Genomic DNA, 26,087 nt, shown 5'->3' on the forward strand with positions numbered 1-26,087 from the left:
TTCAGAACCGCTCCCCAGAGCCTCTACAACACGGTGGAACTTCCACAGTCGCGCTGTAAACACTGTGTACGAGTACAGGGATGACCTCCTAACGTGTTTCCAGACCATCAGAGACTCTGGGAACTTTGATGCCCCGACTGTCAGAGAGGCGGGGGGCTTTGTGAGGATGCTCGAAGACGAGGCTTTCTGTTTTTTCCTGGCACTGTTCCACAAGATCATGCCAAATGTGGACATGCTTTTCAGCCAGCTGCAGAAGAGGAACATCGACCCTGTCTTCATTAAAGCACTTGTCCAGAGGTTCACAGACAGCATGCTAACAATCAGGTAAATAACTATATTTACTATTGGCTGATAAAGATGTTGTTAGAAAGATGAATAGTTCACTTACAACAGTTTAAAAGCCTAAATGTGTCTGGTCATCAAAGTGAGTGATTATCATAGAGCCGTCACAATTATATTTGTTTTAGTATTTTAAAAGGAAAGAGAAGACACAATCAGACGTTGATAATAATGCAGGAAAGTACTACACAGTTTGTAATAATTATTCAGGTGTCCACCAGGTCAATTTCTAGAAGAGGCCTAGTTGTTATTGAAGATTAACTTTATTGCTAAGTGCACAGCAGAACAAAATGATGTTGCATCCCTCTCACAAATGTAATAGAAAAAGGCTTTAAAACGTAATAACATCAGTTAATTATGTACATCACAGGTTAAAAGCAGTTACTAGACATAGTTTGTGTGTATATACACACTATCTGTCTGTCTGTCTGTCTGTCTGTCTATATATATATATATATATATATATATATATATATATATATATATATATATATATATATATATATATATAAATAAAAGTCACTGGTTGTGTGTTGAGGGGGAATTACAGTGAGTTAAGAAGTCTGATTGCAAGTTATCAAATTAAACTTTATTTTTGGACCCAGGGCCTCAATTCCCTCTTTGTGTGGGGACAGCGCATCTGACGAGCAGCAACAGCCCATCAAGCGACGGAGGATGCTGGGACCAGGAGAACAACAGAGGTTGGCTATAGAGGTAAGTTGTGATGTAATTGTCAGTGTTTCCCCCTAGAACTTTTTTTCAGGCCTGGTAGTATGTAGCCAAAACCCTGAACAATCAGCACCTTGGTAATCATATACTTGAGTTGGACATAGGCATGTGTCAGTCAGGATCACTTGCATCAAAATAGCTTAATTGCAAATTAAAGCTGATGATGTATCTTTTACAGGTATGTGATACCATCCTGAGTCATGCCAAAGAGAGGTTCTCCTTCACCCAGCACCTCATCAGCGCAACACTATTGCACGGAGAGTTGTTCCCACAACACAGTGTGAAGTTCCCGATACAGCGCTTGAAACAACCGTGGAGGCGTACCCCATGTTGAACAAGGCCAAGCTCAAAACCGAACTGTCCCTCATCTATGAGAACAGTGAGTTCAAGGCTTGTAGTGGTGCAGTGCCCCTGTACCAGTTCTTCATGGAGAACAACCTTCAGAGCACTTTCACAGAGACTGCCAGCCTCCTCAAGATCCTCATCACCACACCCATGACAACTGCTGAGTCAGAAAGGTGCTTCTCTACACTGAAAAGGATCAAGACCTTCCTGAGAAACAGCATGACACAGGATCGCCTGAACGCTCTGGCCATGCTCTCCATGGAGAAGAAACTTGTCAGGGACATTCCTGACTTTAATCAAAGGGTCATTGAGAGGTTTGCCACTCAGAAGGACAGACGGGCAAAATTCCTGTACAAATAAGATGACAGACACACACACACAGAGCAGCTCTGGCCGCATGTTTCTTTGTATATAGTTGACCTTAGCATAAAAATCCAGTTATATATGGTACTCTAGAAAGTCTTAATAGTGTCTTTGCTAATATTACTGTATATATGTTGTTTTGTATCAATTAATTGTTGCAGTTCTGGAGCACATTAACAATTAGTCACATTTAGTATGATCATAAAATACTGTATGCTATTCTTCCAGTCAAAGGTTTGAGTTCATCCACTTGATATCCATTTCTATATTATACATCCTTTTATACAGTGTAAGATTTCCTATAAACTTTATAATAATTTCATGTTATTGTCCACTTTCCACTCTGTTCTGACAGCATGCCTGTTGCGTTGCCTGTTTACTACCAATGGTGAAAAGTTCACTTTAAATGCAAATGAAAGGCTTGGGTTTGTGTAATATGTTTTTGTGTAAGAATGCCTCAACTTTTTAATATTGGCATTAAATAATTACTGAATGTTTCACTGAGCACTGCTGTCCTGCAGTTTGTGTTAAAATATATCGCGATGGTTACAGGAAAAAAAAGTATGGCACAGCCCCACCGAGAATATTTTTCACCAGCCGCCACTGAGCCAGAGGCAACCTAGGCTACACTGCAATTAACACTATACTTATTATACACGCTATGTTCTACAGTGCTGATTCTAAGAACAGGGTTAATTCCCATAAAGTATTAGGATCTCTGTCTCTATCACATACATGCATGGCCAAGGAAGATAGGTTGCATAAACAGATACAAATATAGAGCGATAAGGGGCAAGGGGGACAGGGGAAGAGAATAAACAGTGAGAGGGAAAGAATTGGTGAGTACGCTCTGTCCTGCAAATGCCAGAGCACATCAGCGCCGGAGCTACATCTAGTTTGATGTAAGGAAGTAGCCTACTCGATTGCCTATCCAGGGGCCTTGTATGTGATCAGACCTGTTGAAGGTGGGGTTCGTGTGTGAATGTGAGTATGAAAGTGTGAGTATGTATAGCTGTAAGTATGAGAACGTATCAGTGTAAACTAGGGGTGTAACGATTCGTTTTAACAACGATTCGATTTGTATCACGATTCGTGGTTGTCGATACGATTCAAGGACGATATTGGTTCATTTAGAACGATACGATCCTAAACGATTCAGTGACTTGAAATCGATTCAGTAACCTTTTAGCCAAAAAATTCAACCAGTGTGACTGAAATAAATACCTGGATACTGGACAGTGCAGGTGAAGTTTCCTAGATTCCTGTTTCTTGTAATGGAATCAGGTATCAATTAATTATGAAAATAAATAAACAAGTGAACAACAATGAATGGCAAATGCATTCACATTTTATTTGAATAAAGTGCAAACAACACTTTAGGTTGAATTAACAGGAAGTTAAAATTGTCTGATCTCATTTTCAATATTCAATACATTTTCAATAAAAGTACAGTAAGTGCAACCAACATTTCAACAGTAGGTTTACCTGCTACTTCTGCTTTTGTTTTTCAACATAAAAATATTACAATATTAATATCAAAAATAAAGTGCAACCAACATCTCTTCAGGTTGAATTAACAGTAGGTTTACCTGCTACTTCTGCTTTTGTTTTTCAACATAAAAATATTACAATATTAATATCAAAAATAAAGTGCAACCAACATCTCTTCAGGTTGAATAAAGAGTAGGTTTACCTGCTACTTCTGCTTTTGTTTTTCAACATTACAATACAAATACAGTATTAATATCAAAAATAAAGTGCAACCAACATCTCTTCAGGTTGAATTAACAGTAGGTTTACCTGCTACTTCTGCTTTTGTTTTTCAACATTACAATACAAATACAGTATTAATATCAAAAATAAAGTGCAACCAACATTTCTTCAGGTTGAATGAGCAGTGGATGAACCTGCTACTACTCTCATTTTAATAAACAAACAATATTCAACAAAAGATCAAGTGTAACCTACTAGGCTACTCTTCAATGACTACAGATTTTTTTTCAAAAAATATCAACATGATCTGGCCGCAGAACACTTCTCTGTGCGTTCACTATGTTGCCAGCAGTACTAAACACTCGTTCTGCTGGCACACTGGTGCCTGGAATGCACAGGTACCGTTTAGCAAGGGTGGAAAGTACAGGTAGCTCTTTCTCCTGAGATCTCCACCACTTCATGGCATTTTCAGTCAAAGGCAACGCATCCTTTGCTCGGTACTTTAACACCTCTGCTCTGGCTGTCTCGCTTGTGGATTTTCTTTCTCTTTGGGTGAAGGAATCGCCAAACAGCGCATCTAAGGCTTTCTTCTTACAAGGAGGTGACTCATTTGGAGCTACAATATAAGAAATATATTTCAAAATATAGTCATGTTTTTCATTAATACAAAACAACAACAATCTTTTATTGGTATCACATGAAACACACCTGTGGTCTCTTCATTGAATCCTGACAGCTTTGTGCTTGAGCTTCCCTCGTCTTCCTCCTGATTTCCCATTGCTTGCATCTATTGATGTAAGAATGTGTGAACTGTTCAAATTTCTGCTCTGGAATACTGCACACATAAATTTAGAGGAAGATAAAGAACAGATGAGATTTGAGAGAGGACAAATGAAAGGGGAGAAGAGAAAAGAGCAGAGGAAAGGGAGAGAAGAGTTACCTGGTGGGACACTTCTGCCTCAAAAACCAGTTTTGTGTAGACCTGTTCTCTGTCCTCTTTTTCCAGGTAGGGCAGTTCTTTAAATCGCGTGTCCAACGCTGATGCTGTTTAAAGAACAAGAATATTGCATTCATTGCATTATTAAATTAAGTTGACCTGAAATTGCAAGTGATGACCACCTCCTCATACACAAAATAATCAGAAGATTAAACTTTAGTATGTTTAAAAGAAATGTGGCACAGTGATGATGTAAAGCCACCATGAACTAAGAATTGTATTGCAGATATCTTGTTTACTTTTCCATATGAAAAAACAACTCAAATTCAAACTTGAAAACGCAAAGGTGTGCCATTTTACAAATTAATACAGTCTAATAACCTAAAATATTAACCAAGTTGATTTTAATTAAGACTCCAAATTAATTACCTATGTTGAGAGCATCTTGGGTGCCTCTGTAGCGTGTGGAGAGGTCACTGGCCATCACCCTCTTAATCTCTGCAACCAGGGTTGAGTCGTCTTCGCATGGCTGTAGGTGTTTCAGCAGTTTTGCTTGAAGAGGAGCAATTACAGAGAGAGTTGGCTGGTCTTCTTCACACATCACAGTGGTTGCCATTTTGACAGGACCCATCAACTGAACAAAGAAAGCGTGCCTACATCTGTGACCCCCCTTTCGTAGATCCTTGGACATCATAGTTGCCATTATAGCTGGCTGTTGTTCCAAAAAACGTTCAAGCATTTCGAATGAACTGTTCCATCTGGTGATTATGTCTTGGATCAGTTTATGTTTTGGTAAATCCATCAGTTTGTTTTTCCTGTAGGGCGTGACATGCAATCGGGCTGCGGTGAAAATATCCAACAATTTTTCGCACTTTCCCCAACAACCTGGAAGCACGGTCCACCCCAAACCCTTCTGCGAGGCAAGGTTGAGTGTATGTGCGAAGCAGGTAATGTGTGGACTGAACTGGGCTTCTGCACCGGCCACAATCATATTCCTGGCGTTATCTGTGACGATGGCAGGATTCTTGTCGTAGATTTTCCACTCCATGCAGGCTTCACGCAGTAACGCGCCAATATTTTTACCAGTATGGGCTTCATTTAAAACTCTGGTTAGCAGAACAAAGGTCTTCATTTTCCACTCCGGATCAGTGTGATGAGAGGTAATTGTCACATACCCTTGATTTGAGCATGACGTCCAGCCATCTGTCGTTATCGCTACTCGTTCAGCTTGAGAAAGCGACAGCTTCACATCATTCTTAGTACTTTCGTACAATGCAGGAATAACCTTTTCTGAGAAGTGTGGTCGGCTTGGTATTGTGTACCTTGGCTCCAATGTTTGAATCATTTCACGGAATCCCGGATTTTCAACCACACTGTAGGGTCGCATGTCTTTGCAGATAAACTTGGCAATTGTTGCCGTGATGTTTTTCGCCCGAGCTGAGTTTTGGCCTAGTCTCTGACTAAACATGCAGGCGAGACCTGAGGCTTCTGCAGAGTTGACTTTACCTTTCGCTGCTGTAGCAGCGGGAACGCTGCAAGAGGTGCCTGGACGGTCGGTGTTGTGTGAAATCCCATGGCGCCTTAGTAGGTGGTTGGAGAGATTTGTCGTGTTGCCGTTGTACTTTACTTGACCTTTACATATCCTACAAACAGCGAGCGACTTATTTAGAACATCTCCGTCTTTGCAAAAGCCAAAGTGTTTCCACACACTGGACCGCAATGGTGGCTTGATAATTTCTCGCTCGTCGGCTTCTCCTCTGTAGTCCGCCATGCTATGTTTGGTTGTCTTTGCGCCTTTGCGCTGCTGTTGGCGCGATGACGTCACGGATAGGCAGACTGAATCGAGTAATGTTTAAAGCCTTTATCATTAAAAGTGCTAAGAAAAAACATCCATATAAAGTCTGACGTGCTTAAATCCAATGGGTTATTTCCTAGTATCGATACAATCGATTTATTACATTTTAAAACGATGTTAGATCGATATATGTTGTCCAAAAGGCCAACTCGACGAGCACAGATCGATGTAGTTGGATCATAGGAATATAAATCGATACATCGATGTAGTAGATGGATCGTTACACCCTAAAATATATATATATATATATATATATATATATATATATATATATATATATATATATATATACACACACACACTGAGTGTACAAAACATTAGGAACACCTTCCTAATATTGAGTTGCACCCCCTTTTGCCCTCAGAACAGCCTCAATTTGTCGGGGCATGGACTCGACAAGGTGTCAAGCGTTCCACAGGGATGCTGGCCCATGTTGACGCCAAATTGGCTGGATGTCCTTTGGGTGGTGGACCATTCTTGATACACCTGGGGAAACCTTTGAGTGTGAAAAACCCAGCAGCATTGCAGTTCTTGACCCACTCAAACCGGTGCGCCTGGCACCTACTACTATACCCCTTTCAAAGGCACTAACATTTTTTGTCTTGCCCATTCACCCTCTGAATGGCACACATACACAATCCATGTCTCAAGGCTTGAAAATCCTTCTTTAACCCATCTCCTCCCGTGTGTATCAAGAATGGTCCACCACCCAAAGGACATTCAGCCAACATGACACAACGGTGGGAAGCATTGGAGTCAACATGGGCCAGCATCCCTGTGGAATGCTTTCGATACTTTGTGGAGTCCATGCCCCGACGAATTGAGGCTGTTCTGCAACTCGATATTAGAAAGGTGTTCTTAATGTTTTGTACACTGCATGTATGTTGTACATTTCTTTGTATTATTGGTGTTTAACATTTCTGATGTAGCTCCTGCTTTGATAAGGACCTGAGTACTGTATAGTCCCCACAGAGGGGTGGTCTGCCTGTACTGTATAGTCCCCACAGAGGGGTGGTCTGCCTATACTGTATAGTCCCCACAGAGGGGTGGTCTGCCTGTACTGTATAGTCCCCACAGAGGGGTGGTCTGCCTGTACTGTATAGTCCCCACAGAGGGGTTGTCTGCCTGTACTGTATAGTCCCCACAGAGGGGTGGTCTGCCTGTACTGTCACCACAGAGGGGTGGTCTGCCTGTACTGTATAGTGACCACAGAGGGGTGGTCTGCCTGTACTGTATAGTCCCCACAGAGGGGTGGTCTGCCTGTACTGTATAGTCCCCACAGAGGGGTGGTCTGCCTGTACTGTATAGTCACCACAGAGGGGTGGTCTGCCTGTACTGTATAGTCCCCACAGAGGGGTGGTCTGCCTGTACTGTATAGTCCCCACAGAGGGGTGGTCTGCCTGTACTGTATAGTCACCACAGAGGGGTGGTCTGCCTGTACTGTATAGTCCCCACAGAGGGGTGGTCTGCCTGTACTGTATAGTGACCACAGAGGGGTGGTCTGCCTGTACTGTATAGTCCCCACAGAGGGGTGGTCTGCCTGTACTGTATAGTCCCCACAGAGGGGTGGTCTGCCTGTACTGTATAGTCCCCACAGAGGGGTGGTCTGCCTGTACTGTATAGTCACCACAGAGGGGTGGTCTGCCTGTACTGTATAGTCCCCACAGAGGGGTGGTCTGCCTGTACTGTATAGTCACCACAGAGGGGTGGTCTGCCTGTACTGTATAGTCACCACAGAGGGGTGGTCTGCCTGTACTGTATAGTCCCCACAGAGGGGTGGTCTGCCTGGTGTGTGACAAAGGAATCAGTCGTGCCTTTACTTTCAGCCTCCAATAAAAGGAGAGACACCAGTCAGTGAAACCACCCTGCTGTCTGCCGTCATGATTTCTGGGATGTACTAGTGTGTGTGACTACTTGGGAAACAGGCGAAATAAAACAATGTTTTCTGTACACTACAGAATTCAAAATGTGTTTATCCCGCACATTAATGTAACATGGGCAGAACTTGCCTGTCCCAAGCACCCACATCAAAGTAAGTCTCCCTGAAATATAGTATTGCCATCGATTCAGGGACGTGTGTTTGTCATGTCTTTGGTCACATTCGCGTGGGCCAAACATAAACACCCAAACGATTGGTTGACAATAGAGCAGGATGAAGGTGAAGATTAACTACAGAAACTTAATGTGGTCGACATGTAGGCTGGAGTGGGACCATTTTTATCCCCATAACGGAACACTTTGAAAGGCACTTGTCAAAAGTGGTCCACGCGAACGCGCCCAATGGAGATAGACTAGGGTTTACTGAGCCAGATCATTGTCCTGAAAACTATTCACACAGGGAGTAGCCTGCAGTGTTTCCTTCAGTTTGGTGCCTACTGAACAGTACCCAGACCAGAGAGAGAGGCCAACAGAGGGGAGTCAGTGGGACTGAGATCGGAGTCATTTATTAGGGCACATCGTAACAAAACATTACGCAACAGAAAAACAAAAACAAACATTTCTTATTGGACAACTTCAGGCTGTTTCAATCCATTTGATGCCTAATGAACACAACCCAGGAGTGAGCTCTGTATGTTCGACCAGAAAAGACAGCCTTTTCCTCTGGTGGTGCAACACTGTTTTCAGCCACAGAACCTTGCATCATAAATAACTACTCATTATTTGTACATCGGTCAGTCACTATTTACCCATGATGCATTCCAGTGTTGATCCTCTATTTAGTCCCTCTGCTCTGGGCTCAGTTCCTATTCTCTCTCTCCCCCCTTTAGTATTTTTTCCTAAGGGCTACTTTGTTTATGGACTAGAAATTGCTTCCTTCCTTCCTCCACCGGCAGCTAACCCTCCTGGGGCCTGGGGATCGTGTATTGCAATTACCATGGGGACGACCTATAAACCCATATACGACAGAAGTAATAATGCTTCTCATTTACTGGCTCTCAAGTCTTAAGTGCTTCTTCTTCAACCCCCCCCCCCCCCCCTTTTTAATAATACAGACGACGCCTCACCCTCTTCGCTCTCCTTTTGGAGAATGAACAAAATGACGTCCGATGTTCTGCGGTCGGAGGAGACAGGAAAGGTCCCCCTCTGTTGCTAACCGTTCGTTCTGTTTAGTCCTTCAGAAGAAAGAGCTACACAACAAGAACGTTCTTATAAATCACTTTATTTAAATCAGCGACGTTAGGCAGTTATACTAATGAACAATAAGAACATCAAAAACAAAAAAGAGACAAAACGTCAAATAAAAACATGAAAAGATCCAGTTAACAATAACCGCTCTTGGCACTGGAGAGAACATTTATGAAAACAAAAAATATGATATTTAGGCTGGGGGGAGAGTAAGTGCCTCCAATATACAGTTGAAGTCGGAGGTTTACATACACCTTAGTCAAATACATTTAAACTCAGTTTTTCACAATTCCTGACATTTAATCCTAGTAAGAATTCCCTGTTTTAGGTCAGTTAGGATCACCACTTTATTTTAAGAATGTGAAATGTCAGAATAATAGTAGAGAGAATGATTTATTTCAGCTTTTATTTCTTTCATCACATTCCCAGTGGGTCAGATGTTTACATACACTCAATTAGTATTTGGTAGCATTGCCTTTAAAATTGTTTAACTTCGGGTAGCCTTTCACAAGCTTCCCACAATAAGTTGGGTGAATTTTGGCCCATTCCTCCTGACAAAACGCGTCTCCTTCCTGAGCGGTATGACGGCTGCTGTGTTTATACTTGCGTACTATTGTTTGTACAGATGAACGTGGTACCTTCAGGCGTTTGGAAATTTCTCCCATGGATGAACCAGACTTGTGGAGGTCTACAATATTTTTTCTGAGGTCTTGGCTTTCTTTTGATTTTCCCATTATATCAAGCAAAGAGGCACTGAGTTTGAAGGTAGGCCTTGAAATACACCCACAGGTACACCTCCAATTGACTCAAATTATGTCAATTAGCCTATCAGAAGCTTCTAAAGCCATGACATCATTTTGTGGAATTTTCCAAGCTGCTTAAAGGCACAGTCAACTTAGTGTATGTAATCTTCTGACCCACTGGAATTGTGATACAGTGAATTATAAGTGAAATAATCTGTCTGTAAACAATTGTTTGAAAAATGACTTGTGTCATGCACAAAGTAGATGTGCTAACCGACTTGCCAAAACTATAGTTTGTTAACAAGAAATGTGTGGAGTGGTTGAAAAACGAGTTTTAATGACTCCAACCTAAGTGTATGTAAACTTCCGACTTCAACTGTATATCATGTTGTGATGGTGAGAGCCGGACTAGTGAACTTAAATACCAGCTTTTTACTACGTCTCAGTGTCAGTGGACATGTTCCAGGCTGCCTACGCTGCAGTCGCCTGCCAGACCTCAACGCCTGATTAGATGTTCAACATATCAGCTAACCACATATAGGTCCGGTTTACGGGACACAGATTAAGCCTGGTCCTGGACTAAAAACGTATTTGAATAAAAATGTTTAGTCCGGGACTAGGCTTAATCTGCGTCTGGGAAACTGTTACCGTAGGATATAGCAATCTGATACTCGACTGTGAAGTCGATGACGTGGCACGTAACCATTGGTTGCTGTGTGCAGCGCGACTGCAATTTAGTCGACCTGGAACACGCCTAATAGTACAACCTTCAGATTTAACCATGTTTTAATATCATGACCCTCCCGCCACCCCACCCCACCCCTGAACCCCGACCATTGAACCCTTTGTACCGTCACTAATTTCAAGGTCAGGGGTCATGTCCCTTAAAATCAACTTCATTATCCTCGTCATCAATTCTTCATTAAAAAAACGAGGAATTTTCATATGACATATACTCCATTTAAAATGGTCGTGCACCACAAAAAAAAGAAAACGATGTAAAAAATTAAGGTACGAGACTCTGTATACATCCAACAGAAGACATCCCTCTCCCAAAAAGAGAAATTAATAAATCATGATATACAAAAAAAAAAAGACGATATAAAAACATGATCAGTCCTCAATTAATAATGGTTTGTGTATATACTGGACTGGCCAATGCCTGTTTGAGATGGATCCTGATTGTGACGTCCCAGAAAGCCGGTTGCCTCTAAATAACCACAGATATAGGATCAGTTAACCCTAACCGTACCCTGACCTTAAAGGCCCAGTGCAGGCAAAAACGTGATTTTCCTGTCTTTTATATACATTTCCACACTATGGAGGTTGGAATAATATTGTCTAACTGTGAAAATGATGATGATGCCCTTTTTAATGTAAGAGCTGTTTGAAAAGACCGCCTGAAATTTCAGCCTGTTTTGGTGGGAGGGAGTTTGCGTCCACGAGTTCATCGGACTCTGGGTAAGTAGAAAAAAGTCCTTAAATTGCCAAAATCTCCAACGGTCCCTTTAACCATTTGGGAAATGAAATAACATCTGACCCTGCATCAGCGATTAGGGACAGCTTCTAGCTCCTCCTTTATGAAGAGGACAGGGAAGTTTGAAGTGATTGGTAAGGAGACGAGAGGTTCAACTGTTCTAGGGGTGGGCCTCAATAGTGTAAAGTCATCACCTGCATTAGGGTTGGGGACCATTCTGTTTTCACTGAAATTGACCTCAACCCTCATCTGCACTAGTCTGAAAATATAACTTTCCACCATATTACTTTCACCGTGTGAATTTTTCAGGAGATTTGATATACACCCTGAACTCTACTACCATCCACAAAATCCCTATCAACCATGAGGCTAAACTATACTAGGCCATCAGAAGACATGGGGGGGGGGGGGGGGTGATGTCATGACTCCCTCTGGTGATGCCGTGATTCTGTTGTATAGAGGAGGAAGAAGATGGATAAATAGATTATCTAGTCTGCCATGGGGGAGGAAACCGTGTGTGTGTTATACACACACACCCTTCTAGTCACCAATTCTAGTACTTCTCTATGATGACCCTTCAGTGTTTGTGTGTATATATATGTATGTTTGATTGTGTGTGTGTGGGGTGGGGGGGGTCGTCTAACTAACATTATGGGGGCCTTTATCTGACGGTGACCCCTAGTTTCTCCAGCACCCGGACACCTTTCTCCTGGTACTCCTCCCTGGTCAGCCAGAAGTTATCTTTGTCCTTCATGATGTCCGCCAGCACGGCGCCCTCCCAGGAACACCATGTGTTTACGCCGCGGAGGGTCCTCGATGCGGATCTTAAATTTCTACAGAGGGAGGCGGGGCAATTCAGCGTCATGTTTGAGGGGAGGAGTTTGGCACAGGATTGCTAATCTTGACCTCGTCATATAATGCGTAGTAATTCAGAAGGAAAGGTGATTTGTAGATCAGTGATTATATGTTCTACTTCTGTTCTGTACTATGAGCTGACTACTTCAGAGATGTTTCTTCTGTCTCCACCTAGTGGTTTAACTACAACACTGCACCACGTTGAGGAAGTGGGCCCTGTCCCAATACTTTCAACATACATCCTTGCTCCCACCCTTCAGGTCCATTTGGGACCGGTTGTCCCTTAGACAAGTAATCATTGTGAATAACAATCTGTTATTGACTTACATTTATTAATAAAAGTTAAATAAAACAAAATACATTTTAAAGAATTGTTCTCACCGAGAGTTTGTCCACGTCGCCTTTGAGCACGCGTTCCAGGTAGAGCTGCTTGAGCTCTCTCTCTAGTCGAGATGGAAGGCCTGGATACATGGTGGAACCACCCGACAACACTATGTGTTTATAGAACTCAGACCTGAGGGAGAGGGAGGGAGGGGGAGGGAGAGGAGAGGGGGGAGAGAGAGGGGGGGAGAGAGAGGGGGGAGAGAGAGGGGAGAGAGAGAGGGGGGGAGAGAGGGGAGAGGGGGAGGGGGGAGAGAGAGAAGGGGGGAGAGAGGAGGGGGGAGAGAGGAGGAGAGAGGGAGAGAGAGGAGAGAGGGGGAGAGAGGAGAGGGGAGGGGGGGAGAGAGGAGAGGGGGAGGGGGGGAGAGGGGAGAGAGAGGAGAGGGGGAGAGAGGGGGAGAAGAGAGGGAGAGAGAGGGGGGGAGAGAGAGAGGAGAGGGGGGAGAGAGGAGAGGGGGGAGAGAGAGAGGAGGGGGGAGAGAGAGAGGAGAGGGGGGAGAGAGAGAGGAGAGGGGGAGAGAGAGAGGAGAGGGGGGAGGGAGAGAGAGAGAGGGGGGGAGGGAGAGATGGGGGGAGGGAGAGAGACGGGGAGGGAGAGAGACGGGGGAGGGGGAGAGAGACGGGGAGGGAGAGACGGGGGGAGGGAGAGACGGGGGAGGGAGAGACGGGGGAGGGGAGAGACGGGGGAGGGAGAGACGGGGGGAGGGAGAGACGGGGAGGGAGAGACGGGGGAGGGAGAGACGGGGAGGGAGAGACGGGGAGGGAGAGACGGGGGAGGGGAGAGACGGGAGGGGAGAGACGGGGGAGGGAGAGACGGGGGAGGGGAGAGACGGGGGGAGGGGAGAGACGGGGGGAGGGGAGAGACGGGGGAGGGGAGAGACGGGGGGAGGGAGAGACGGGGGAGGGAGAGACGGGGGGGAGGGAGAGACGGGGGGAGGGGAGAGACGGGGGAGGGGGAGAGACGGGGGGAGGGAGAGACGGGGGAGGGGAGAGACGGGGGGAGGGAGAGACGGGGGAGGGGAGAGACGGGGGGAGGGGAGAGACGGGGGGAGGGAGAGACGGGGGGAGGGGAGAGACGAGGGGGGGAGGGAGAGAGAAAGAGGAAATTAAAAGGGGTGACGATAAAAAAAGAAAAAGAGTGTGTGCGTACTGTGTGTTAGTTACCTGGTGTCGATGTCTGCTGCATGGATAGTGTTAAAGAGCAGCTCTGCCACCCCTACTCCCTCTACGTTGATGAGATGTGGCTGGAACAACGCCTCTGGAGCCTCGAACCGCTCCCCTCCCACCTTGATCAACCTGCCGTCTGGGAGCTGCAGGGGGAGAAAGTCAGAGGATGGAGTATATATGTTGATCAGACATATGTGTGGTGAATGTGTAGTATAGTGTCTTGTAGAGAGATGCCCAGCCACCGCCGCTCTGCGGCCACACAGGATATGATGTCACAGTCCGCGTCAGGCCTCCGTCACACACACACGCTACACACACACGCTGCACACACACATTTAAGGTGTGCTCGTGTTTTTTTTATGCGTTCCCTTCTTATGGAAAGAAAATAATATCATGGAGGAATATTCCACCCACACACTCCCTGGAAGAAACAGCTGCTCAGCACTTCCTGGTTCCCCTGAAGCTCCGCCCACTCCAGTGTTTAGCCTGGTGTGGTGGCATATTCTGTTACTCATCATTTGTGCTACTTTTAAGGGGATAAAATACTTCCTTGGGGGTCATTGGGGGGTTCTATCTATCATAAAGATGTTATTGTGGACTGAAGCTCCAGACTAAAAAAAGCTGCTAAACGCCATTTATCCTGGTCTGTTATTTAGGGTCCAGAAATGTTGTCCAAAAGTTGTGAATTAGTCACTAGAGGTCTATTTAGGATTTTGCCCAACACTTACTGTGTTGGACTCGACCAGCACAGAGGTTAGTTACTGACCTGGTAGGACAGTGGTACTGACCTGGTAGGACAGTGGTATTGACCTGGTAGGACAGTGGTATTGACCTGGTAGGACAGTGGTATTGACCTGGTAGGACAGTGGTATTGACCTGGTAGGACAGTGGTATTGACTGGTAGGACAGTGGTATTGACCTGGTAGGACAGTGGTATTGACCTGGTAGGACAGTGGTATTGACCTGGTAGGACAGTGGTATTGACCTGGTAGGACAGTGGTATTGACCTGGTAGGACAGTGGTATTGACTGGTAGGACAGTGGTACTGACCTGGTAGGACAGTGGTACTGACCTGGTAGGACAGTGGTACTGACCTGGTAGGACAGTGGTATTGACTGGTAGGACAGTGGTACTGACCTGGTAGGACAGTGGTACTGACCTGGTAGGACAGTGGTACTGACCTGGTAGGACAGTGGTACTGACCTGGTAGGACAGTGGTACTGACCTGGTAGGACAGTGGTACTGACCTGGTAGGACAGTGGTACTGACCTGGTAGGACAGTGGTACTGACTGGTAGGACAGTGGTACTGACTGGTAGGACAGTGGTACTGACTGGTAGGACAGTGGTACTGACTGGTAGGACAGTGGTATTGACTGGTAGGACAGTGGTACTGACCTGGTAGGACAGTGGTACTGACCTGGTAGGACAGTGGTACTGACCTGGTAGGACAGTGGTACTGACCTGGTAGGACAGTGGTACTGACCTGGTAGGACAGTGGTACTGACCTGGTAGGACAGTGGTACTGACCTGGTAGGACAGTGGTACTGACCTGGTAGGACAGTGGTATTGACTGGTAGGACAGTGGTATTGACTGGTAGGACAGTGGTATTGACTGGTAGGACAGTGGTATTGACTGGTAGGACAGTGGTATTGACTGGTAGGACAGTGGTACTGACCTGGTAGGACAGTGGTATTGACTGGTAGGACAGTGGTATTGACTGGTAGGACAGTGGTATTGACCTGGTAGGACAGTGGTATTTACTGGTAGGACAGTGGTATTGACTGGTAGGACAGTGGTACTGACCTGGTAGGACAGTGGTACTGACCTGGTAGGACAGTGGTACTGACTGGTAGGACAGTGGTACTGACTGGTAGGACAGTGGTATTGACTGGTAGGACAGTGGTACTGACCTGGTAGGACAGTGGTATTGACTGGTAGGACAGTGGTATTGACTGGTAGGACAGTGGTACTGACCTGGTAGGACAGTGGTATTGACTGGTAGGACAGTGGTACTGACCTGGTAGGACAGTGGTATTAAATGGTAGGACAGTGGTACTGACCTGGTAGGACAGTGGTATTGACTGGTAGGACAGTGGTATTGACTGGTAGGACAGTGGTATTGACTGGTAGGACAGTGGTATTGACTGGTAGTGGTATTGACTGGTAGGACAGTGGTACTGACCTGGTAGGACTCAACCAGCACGGTGGTCTCCAGAGCCAGTTTCTGCTCCTGTTCGATGTTGTAGCCCACGTAGCACAGCTTCTCCTTCATCATGCGCACCGTCTCAAAGTCTGCAGAGTGGTTGAACGCATAGCCCCTCAGCAACAACAGCTAGAGAAGAGAGAGAGAGACAGGGAGAGTTGTTGGAGCTAGAAACACAAGCATTTCGCTACAACCGCAATAACATCTGCTAAATATGTGTATGTGACCAATAACATTTGATCTGAAAAATTATCCTAAACTGCTGCGTTAAATTCTCTTAACCTGCTAAGTCAAGTCACTTCTGTCCATAGCTGTACTCCATTTAGCCAAAACAGTGAATGAGGGGCAATCAATGTGTACGAGATCCAGGGGTCAGAGGTGAAGGGTCAGAGGTACCTTAATAAGGTAGCGGGTTATGTCCCTCCCAGCGATGTCCAGGCGTCGTGTCAGATGGGGCAAGCTGAAACCCTCGTACACCGGACAGATGTGTGTCACACCGTCCCCAGAGTCCACCACAACACCTGTCAGCAGGCCTGAGGTCAGACACACACAGAGAGGTCAGACACACACACAGAGAGGTCAGACACACACACAGAGAGGTCAGACACACACAGAGAGGTCAGACACACACAGAGAGGTCAGACACACACAGAGAGGTCAGACACACACAGAGAGGTCAGACACACACACAGAGGTCAGACACACACACAGAGGTCAGACACACAGAGGTCAGACACACACAGAGAGGTCAGACACACACACAGAGAGGTCACACACACACAGAGAGGTCAGACACACACAGAGAGGTCAGACACACACAGAGGTCAGACACACACAGAGGTCAGACACACACAGAGGTCAGACACACACAGAGAGGTCAGACACACACACAGAGAGGTCAGACACACACACAGAGAGGTCAGACACACACAGAGAGGTCAGACACACACAGAGAGGTCAGACACACACAGAGAGGTCAGACACACACAAGAGGTCAGACACACACAATAACATCATTAACACACACCCTCGATAAGTTTCACGCAGTCTCTGAATAGGAGTAAGCTGTGTTGAGTTGGGGCTTAAAGTGAACAGAGAGGGTGGAAGAGGCTGTGTTCCTCTAGTCTAGTACCTTGAGCATATAGCGTCAGCACAGCCTGGATAGCGATGTAGACCCCTGAGAACTGATACGTCTCAAACATCACCTATGACAAACAGAGAGAGAGAACTTTAAAAGACTGGCATCAAATATGGTCTGGCGTGAGCCTGTAGGGCAGCTGGACCGCTTCTGTAATGATGAACACACTGACCCTCACACAGCTTTAGAGCTCTGTTAATGATGAACACACTGACCCTCACACAGCTTTAGAGCTCTGTTAATGATGAACACACTGACCCTCACACAGCTTTAGAGCTCTGTTAATGATGAACACACTGAACCTCACACAGCTTTAGAGCTCTGTTAATGATGAACACTCTGAACCTCACACAGCTTTAGAGCTCTGTTAATGATGAACACTCTGAACCTCACACAGCTTTAGAGCTCTGTTAATGATGAACACTCTGAACCTCACACAGCTTTAGAGCTCTGTTAATTATGAACACACTGAACCTCACAGAGCTGTTCCTACATCAGTTCTCATACGGCAATGAGGTCAGAGTGGTAGCTAGCTGGTGCTATGCACTTGGAGTCAACTTCCTACACGCACACCCCCCTCCGATATACACACCCCTACCCACCTCAATGATCTTCTCGCGGTTTTTGGTGGGGTTCATGGGCGGCTCGGTGAGCAGGATCTTGCAGTTCCTGGAGTCGATGTTGAGCTTCTCAGGGCCAAAGGTGTAGTCCCACAGGTGCTTCATGTCGTCCCAGTTCCTGACGATACCGTTCTCCATGGGGTAGTTGACCTCCAGCATGGAGCGCAGCTCGCTGGCCTCGTCGCCCACCATCAGGTCCTATAGACGTTAGGGGTTTAAGGTCAGATAGACACCCCTGGGTCGTATTCATTAGCGCACAACGTGACAAAGCATTTTGCAACAGTAAACAAAAACATGCCTTTTTCTTATTGGACAAGCTCAGGTGTTGTTCTCTGTGGGATAGTTTGGGTTTGATCGGTGGAGTGCCTTACGAATATGACCCTGGAGAAATCCGACAGTTAGCTTAATTGCACAGTCGCCTTTCACCAGACCCAGCAGTAACAGAGGGGCATGTCAACCCTGCCTCCATGATGGCCTAATGAGACAGAGTAACAGAGGGGCATGTCAACCCTGCCTCCATGATGGCCTAATGAGACACAGTAATGGAGGGGCATGTCAACCCTGCCTCCATGATGGCCTAATGAGACAGAGTAACAGAGGGGCATGTCAACCCTGACTCCATGATGGCCTAATGAGACACAGTAATGGAGGGGCATGTCAACCCTGCCTCCATGATGGCCTAATGAGACACAGTAATGGAGGGGCATGTCAACACTGCCTCCATGATGGCTCCATGATGGCCTAATGAGACACAGTAATGGAGGGGCATGTCAACACTGCCTCCATGATGGCCTAATGAGACAGAGTAACAGAGGGGCATGTCAACCCTGCCTCCATGATGGCCTAATGAGACACTGTAATGGAGGGGCATGTCAACACTGCCTCCATGATGGCTCCATGATGGCCTAATGAGACACAGTAATGGAGGGGCATGTCAACACTGCCTCCATGATGGCCTAATGAGACACAGTAATGGAGGGGCATGTCAACACTGCCTCCATGATGGCCTAATGAGACACAGTAATGGAGGGGCATGTCAACACTGCCTCCATGATGGCCTAATGAGACACAGTAACAGAGGGGCATGTCAACACTGCCTCCATGATGGCCTAATGAGACACAGTAATGGAGGGGCATGTCAACACTGCCTCCATGATGGCCTAATGAGACACACTCATGGAATGTACACATATGCAGTGCTCAAAGAGCCCAGTCACGGCCATCAGCAATTACACAGCATGCATTCTTCAATACAGCATGTTTCCAGGCATTCACTCTTAAGACCTGTTCCCTTTCTGCCCAGCGCACTCTTTCGTCTAATTTCACAACGGGCACAATCCTAACTTGAAATACATGCAAGTAACTTGCATGGATCATTCATTGACGTCAATGGGAGGTTTGCCTGAAAATCTGCATGCATTTCATGTTAGGATTCAGTCTCATTTGAGCAAGCGTTAGTCAGAGCTACATGCAAACCCGGCATTGGGAATCACTACATGATAGGTTAGCCAAGTGTTAGCCACACACTACAACGTTTCATATTCCACTGGCATACCCTGAGCCTGACTCATCAGTGCAGACTAGAAACATGTGTCTACAAAAGCTACTTGACCGAAAAAGTGTAGAAACAGTAGCCTGGTCCCAGATCTGTTTGTATTGTCTTGACTTGTGCCAACTGCTATGGTCAATTGTTGGCACAAACAGATCTAGGACCAGGTTAGTGAAACAGTTGATACAGTGTGTGTTTTGGCACTGAGGGAGCCCCCCCTCTGGCAGTGCCATGTGTTTTCAATGAAGACCTGCTGCTTCCATCCTGTTTGTCCCGCCAATCAACTGGCGGTCTGACTAACATCCTGGTTACGATGCTAACTTCCTGGATACCGCACGCATCCATACTCAGACTCTTTTGAAGTATTTTGTTAACATGAATGACAGCTGGAGCAATACTCTGATATCTGATCGATGGGCCACTTATTACTGTATTCATTTCATATTTAATGTAGAGAGAAACTCTATGCTGCGTCATTAACCCAGAGCTGTCATTAACCCAGAGCTGTCATTAACCCAGAGCTGTCATTAACCTAGAGCTGTCATTAACCCAGAGCTGTCATTAACCCAGAGCTGTCATTAACCCAGAGCTGTCATTAACCCAGAGCTGTCATTAACCCAGAGCTGTCATTAACCCAGAGCTGTCATTAACCCAGAGCTGTCATTAACCCAGAGCTGTCATTAACCCAGAGCTGTCATTAACCCAGAGCTGTCATTAACCCAGAGCTGTCATTAACCCAGAGCTGTCTGGAACCAAAGAGGTATGCTAGCCCAGAAGCACCAGGAGTGAGAATAGAAAATAGTTTCACACATATATACATATACACACACACATATACATACATACATATACACACACATATATACATATATCTTCTTAGCCAAAAAACAAATACTTTTAGACTTTTACTCAAGTAGAATTTTACTGGTGACTTTCACTTTTACTTGAGCCATTTTCTATTAAGGTATCTTTACTTTTACTCAAGTATGACAATTTAGTACTTTTTCCACCACTGCATGTGCATATATCAGCACATTAATTTCTTAATTTTACATAAAGTATGATGACTTATCTGAGAGGGTACCAAAACATTTCTATAAAAATGTGTTCTCAGGGTTGCCTCGACCCCTTTGAAATGGCCACTAGGGGAACATACACAACTGTCAATAACTTAATAATACAACATCTGATTGGCTAAGAATAAAAACTGTGATGATATAACAACCAGATTAATTGGTTGAAACATTAAAACAGCAGAAAAAGTGTATTTTATTTTAATCCAAAAGGTGGAAGAGGGTTTAATGGGTACGCTCACCCTATATGGGAATAGGGTGTCATTTGGGACGCACCCCATGCAGCATCCAAGTTACTTCTGCTAAACTAACTCCAGACGAAAAACAGGAACTGCAACAGTGAAGGAGTGGACTCTCAATCGCTAGGTTTCTATCTGCCTAGTCATTTAGAATCGATTTTCCTCCACAGAAGTACTTAAAATGTTACAATTAGCCAAACATTTAGACAAATAAAACACAAATTAGAGACAAATTAAAACATGGACAATAACAACTAAAAAGTCCCTCAACATGTTGCAGCTATGTAGTAGGACCAGACACACAGCATGACTCCCTCTCCCTGTCAGGCAACCAGGGAGGGCACGGATATGGGCCTGCACACACCAGCCGGGAATTCACGGCACTCACCATCTTCCGACTATTCTACTTCATCATGTGATGACAGGTGAAGGAGGTGGAGCATAAAGTAGAGAGTCAGCCAATAAAACAAAGAGAGAGGAAGGGGTATAAATCTCAATTTTCTAGTCATTTTAAAATAGGTGTTACTAGACTCAGGGAGCTAGTATGACAGACATAGATTAGATTAAGCCTAGTCCATGCTTCATGGTCCAGGAATAGGGGCTGTTGTGTCGGGGTAACTTTTGAACCAACGATGGAGTGTTGGACAGGAGAGGGGAGCGTAGTAGTATTACCTTAATCTCAATGTTGCCCACTTTGGCTGTGGAGCGGATGATGGGCCTGCCCACCAAGGCAGGGAAGATGTGCTCGGGGAAGTTGGAGCCTGCATAGCCACACTTCACAAACTGAGAGAGAGAGAGATACGTGAGAGACAGAGATACAGAGAGAGAGGTCATATATTAAAATGTTTTATATTAACACTGTATATTGTCCTGGCAACTGGTCTGTTCCTTCCATGTCAATAAATATTGTTTGTATTGGACTGGATTGAATTAAAAGAAAGGAGGAAGAGAGAGTGAGAGTGGGTGGAGAGGAAAGGTGGGAAAGGATGTGGAGAGATGAGGCAAACGTGGAAGAGAGAGGGTTTATTTGACTCCCCAAAGCAAAATAGGCTAGTTATTATGACTAATCTCAGTTACACAGAAGTAACGAGAGATTATGTTATGACCAATGGCAAAATTGTAGTCTACACTTCTTCAGGCATCAGAGAGCAATTACTGAAAACATTTGTGACGTTCGCTTCAGTAGGCTTGAGTAAGGGTCAAAGGCTCTAGCCTAACAGTGAATGTGTTGTCTCTTCTAATCATAGCTGTGGTTAAGAAACTGGTCTCACTTCCGCTTGACTCATTTCTTTAGCCCTTCACAGTGAGCACTTTTTAGCTACATACACACTAAGCCAGCATCCCCTCGAACTGCTGAGAGTCAGAAGTCCAGTCCAAAAACAACCACTAGGACCCCTTTGGTGTGTCCAGATTTTAAGGATCTGAGTACTATAGATGTAAGCAATTTTCACTACCTAGGTCCTAGTCTAAACCCACCGGTATAAATGCTGGAGGGACCTCAGAATCCCTAGAAACACAGTTATCATGAGGAACGCAGCGCTGGCGCTATTTTCCAGATGCAACTATTTTATAGCATTCCATTAAAAATACTGGATACCCTACAGGATATTGCCAGCTAGCTATTAACACAAAGGCATGGGTTATGGTTAACGTTAGCTAGCTTAACTAATTATGTAGTTGAACGTGAGGCATAGGGACCAGCAGAAACAAATGTGAATTTACAAGTGAATAAAAAAAACAATAATGCATTCAACAGCTGAAAAACCTGTCGACAAAAACATTTGGTGAAAATGTAGTTAGCTAACGCTAGTTAGCCAACCTAACAAGACTAGTTAGCCAACTAACTAACATGAAAACTAAATCAAACGATTTTCTAGGTTTGAGCTAAAAGGCCGATTTAAAATTTGCACCGTGAAATGTATTTCATCAATGTATTGGAAGATATTGATGAAATAGCTAGCAGTAGATAATTGTAGAAACGGACTGACATTCGTGCCTAGCGTCACCTACCGATTTAGCTAGCTAACGTTAGCGTGCTAGCGACACATCATCCACTTCCTGTTTCAGAGAAACGTTTTCTTCTGTCATTCTGCCTTGGAAAAACACGGAATTAATAGAAATCAGTAATATGCAGCTTTCCACTCATAAACTTACCCCGGTTCCATTGTCACAAACCACCACTTTCCTTCCCTGGCTGTCCATTTTGCAAAACTCAGGAGCCAGCAAACCTCCCCAGCTCAACTTTCTTCGGCAAGCCGGAAGTCACCACCCTGGCTGTCTGTGGCATCTTCCGGAGGGCGGGCGGGGTGTTCGAATACTTTTCGATGGCATTCATCCTTCTTTCCTTCCTAGAAAATAAGTATCAAATCCCCTTTTTAGTGCCAATCAATGTAACCTCTAATTTTTTTCAGCACTGAGCAAATTTCAGGCCTGCTTAGCGCAAACTTGAATGTTCTGTGCAACTTCCAGCGCACGTTTACTGTGAACACTGACGTTTTAAGTTACAGTTTTAACAGTGGCCAAGTAGGCTACTGTGGCTATAGGCCCTTTTCACGTGACGTCAGACAACTTCCGTTCTGCCGCAATGCAGGTTATGTTTACATCCGGTGTCGCTTAGGAACGCTTAGCTAGTAGCACATCATTATGGAGTTCACCCAGTCCCTTTCACATCTGCCACCAATACGACTTAACGACGTAGAACGACTTGCTGACAAGTGGTCCCTTACTTCAAGATCGAAGCTTGATAAAGGCTACAAGTTCTTCGTTGAAGGTTACCTGTTTGATTATGAAGGTACGTGTTTATCTTTATTTAGCTTAAATTAGCCCTATGCTAGCGAAGGTTATGAGCTGACGAAGTTTCTGTTTTGCAGCCTCTTTTTAATATTACTGCTGTTTGTATCGACCGTAAGATAAGAGTCAGTAATGTATTAATGGCTAATGCTGCGCCCTTTCTCCCAATCACTGTATTGAAACAGTCTCAAGTGTAGTTAACGGTGAGGTGACAGTGAGAGGGCGATGTTACAGGTCCATGAAGAAAAATGAGGAGGCTCATCGGCTTCAGGTTTCTCAGATAAACAGTTCTCTAACATTATGATAAGATAGGTTAAGATAGATAAGTTTTCTTTTTGTTGTGTTTTGCTGCGGTTGCAGATTTAATAAGAATGATTCCACAAAGTTCCACTGTGGATCAGTTTGTTTCTCAGTCTGAGCTCTGATTTTGTATCATTAAACTTAATACACAACGAAATTCTTACAAACCGATGTGGGTTGTTGACGGCAATAAAGACTGGGAAAGATTCTGTGATAACTCAAAATGTTCAAATTTTCGATAAGTGTTGGCACTACTTGTCAAAGGTTTCAGAACAGCCAATTTTTCTTAATTAAAAAAAAGAAATTGGGTTTTGAAAATTGTGTACAGTAGTTTATAATGAAACGCAGAAAAAATGTTTTGTAAGTACAGCACTAATTGTTATGTCTCTATGAACAGGTTACACTAGACTCTGCAGAGGTTCCTGTGGTACTCAATCACATGTCATGTTCCTGCTCTGCTGGGAAAGCACTATGTAATCACATAGTAGCACTTCTTTTTCAAAGTGCTCACTATGTTACCATGGGCTTTAAGACAGTGCCATTGCCTCTGTCATGCACCAGCGCACTGCAGACCTGGCACCGGCCTAGGACACAGGTCAGACATTATTTGTTACACTGATGCAGAACTTTGCAGTTTGTATTGACTTTTGACAATGTATTGTTCATCATTATTATATCACAGGGAATTGTACCAGAGGCCACCAATGATATGGCGGTGTGTAAACCAGCGGCTAAGAAAAAAACAAGTGTCAGAGCTGGTGTGAAGTGCACACTGTAAATATGTGTAAATAGTGTTAAGGTAAATGTGGAAGGTGAACCTTTGACATTTTTTTCTTTAACTGCAAATTAACTTGTCATATACTGTATATCTCCTATGTACTGAAACACACATTTTGAAAAGGATTGTGATGTAAATGTCGACATGTTTTTCTTTAACTGCAAATGAACTTAATTGTGTTATATACTGTATATCTATGTATTGAAATACAAATTTTGAAAAGGATTGCGATGTTGTAAATGCTCTTACCAAAATTGTTGTTAGCTAACGTTAGCCCACTTTTAAGTAACTAAGGCAGTGAACAATTATGAATTAACAATAACGTTAGCAAGTTACAAACCATTGCATATACGTAAACATTATTACTCTTAACTTTACTAATTTAACTTAAACGTACCTTTTGGAATTTCTTCAAGTAGCTAGCTTGCTAGTTAGTGGTCAACAGTTGTATTTTCGTTGAGAAGTCTCAGGTTACGGGCGAACGGAAGTGAAGTTAACCTGCTACGCGGAAAGGCGGAAGTTAGATGACGTCATCGTGAAAAGGGCCTATTTGATCATAATGTAGGCCTACCAGAGTGTCCTACCATCAAAAACAATGGAGAAAATGCATCCCATAACATTTTAACATGGAAATAGCTGTTCTATCACTCAGCCTACAACAGCAGCCAATGTGTGGTGTTCAATGTCGTCGTCTTCTTCTTCTGTGGGGTTTATCAGCGGTTGGCATCCAACGTTATACTGCATTACCGCCACCTACTGTACTGGAGTGTGGGCCAGAGACGGAGAAACTAAATCCTACCTGCCAGCCCCGTTGCTCTTAAAAAAGATAAAATATTTGAGACTATATCTAATGACGTTCTACTCAATATACTCTTTAAACTAATTTCCTGTATCCCCTTCTCCCTCATACTAGATCTCATCCTCTCTCTTTTCCTCTGATACTGCCCACACTATATAGCAATACATGCTCCACGGTCTCTGTTTCCTGACAATATTCACACTTTCCTGTTGGATGCTTTCCTATCACATTTTATGTCTTATTCAACTGGCTGTGTCCCACCCTTAATCTAAGTGAAATTAGCCTCCTCTCTTCTGTCCCGTCCTGCCATCCTCCCCTCCCCGACTTTCCTCTGTACTTGAAATAAATGCCTTCCCTTATTATCTCTATTCCACTGCTCCTGCCATCTCTGCACCATCACTGTATATATCAGTCTTTTTGCCTCTGCCTTGCTCATTGACACTTCAACGTCAATATCCCCACTACCAAGTGCTTGTTTAGCCAGTACATCTACTGCCTCGTTCCCCTCCACCCTCACATGGGCTGGAACCCAAGTAAATCTTATATGTATCCCCTTCTGTTTAATC

At 44.5% G+C, this 26,087-nt stretch overlaps 1 protein-coding gene and 1 long non-coding RNA gene across 2 annotated transcripts; both read right to left on the reverse strand.

The window, feature by feature from the left end:
* Positions 1-3,859: 3,859 nt before the first annotated feature.
* LOC121559967 lies at positions 3,860-4,518 on the reverse strand. The gene is made up of 3 exons (XR_006659064.1): positions 4,430-4,518; positions 4,198-4,276; positions 3,860-4,105 (listed from the first exon to the last, which is right to left on the reverse strand). It is a non-coding gene; the product is annotated as an uncharacterized LOC121559967 (long non-coding RNA).
* Positions 4,519-12,207: 7,689 nt separating this feature from the next.
* LOC121559965 (actin-related protein 2-A-like) lies at positions 12,208-23,139 on the reverse strand. Its single transcript, XM_041873005.2, has 9 exons — positions 23,009-23,139; positions 21,527-21,637; positions 17,976-18,191; positions 17,368-17,440; positions 16,632-16,768; positions 16,215-16,364; positions 14,028-14,173; positions 12,864-12,996; positions 12,208-12,460 (listed from the first exon to the last, which is right to left on the reverse strand). The coding sequence occupies exons 1-9, from the start codon at positions 23,054-23,056 to the stop codon at positions 12,365-12,367; spliced, it is 1,110 nt and encodes a 369-aa protein (XP_041728939.2). The 5' UTR covers positions 23,057-23,139; the 3' UTR covers positions 12,208-12,364.
* Positions 23,140-26,087: the final 2,948 nt, after the last annotated feature.

Source organism: Coregonus clupeaformis, unplaced genomic scaffold (assembly GCF_020615455.1).
Source record: "Coregonus clupeaformis isolate EN_2021a unplaced genomic scaffold, ASM2061545v1 scaf0743, whole genome shotgun sequence".
Lineage (NCBI taxonomy): Eukaryota > Metazoa > Chordata > Actinopteri > Salmoniformes > Salmonidae > Coregonus > Coregonus clupeaformis.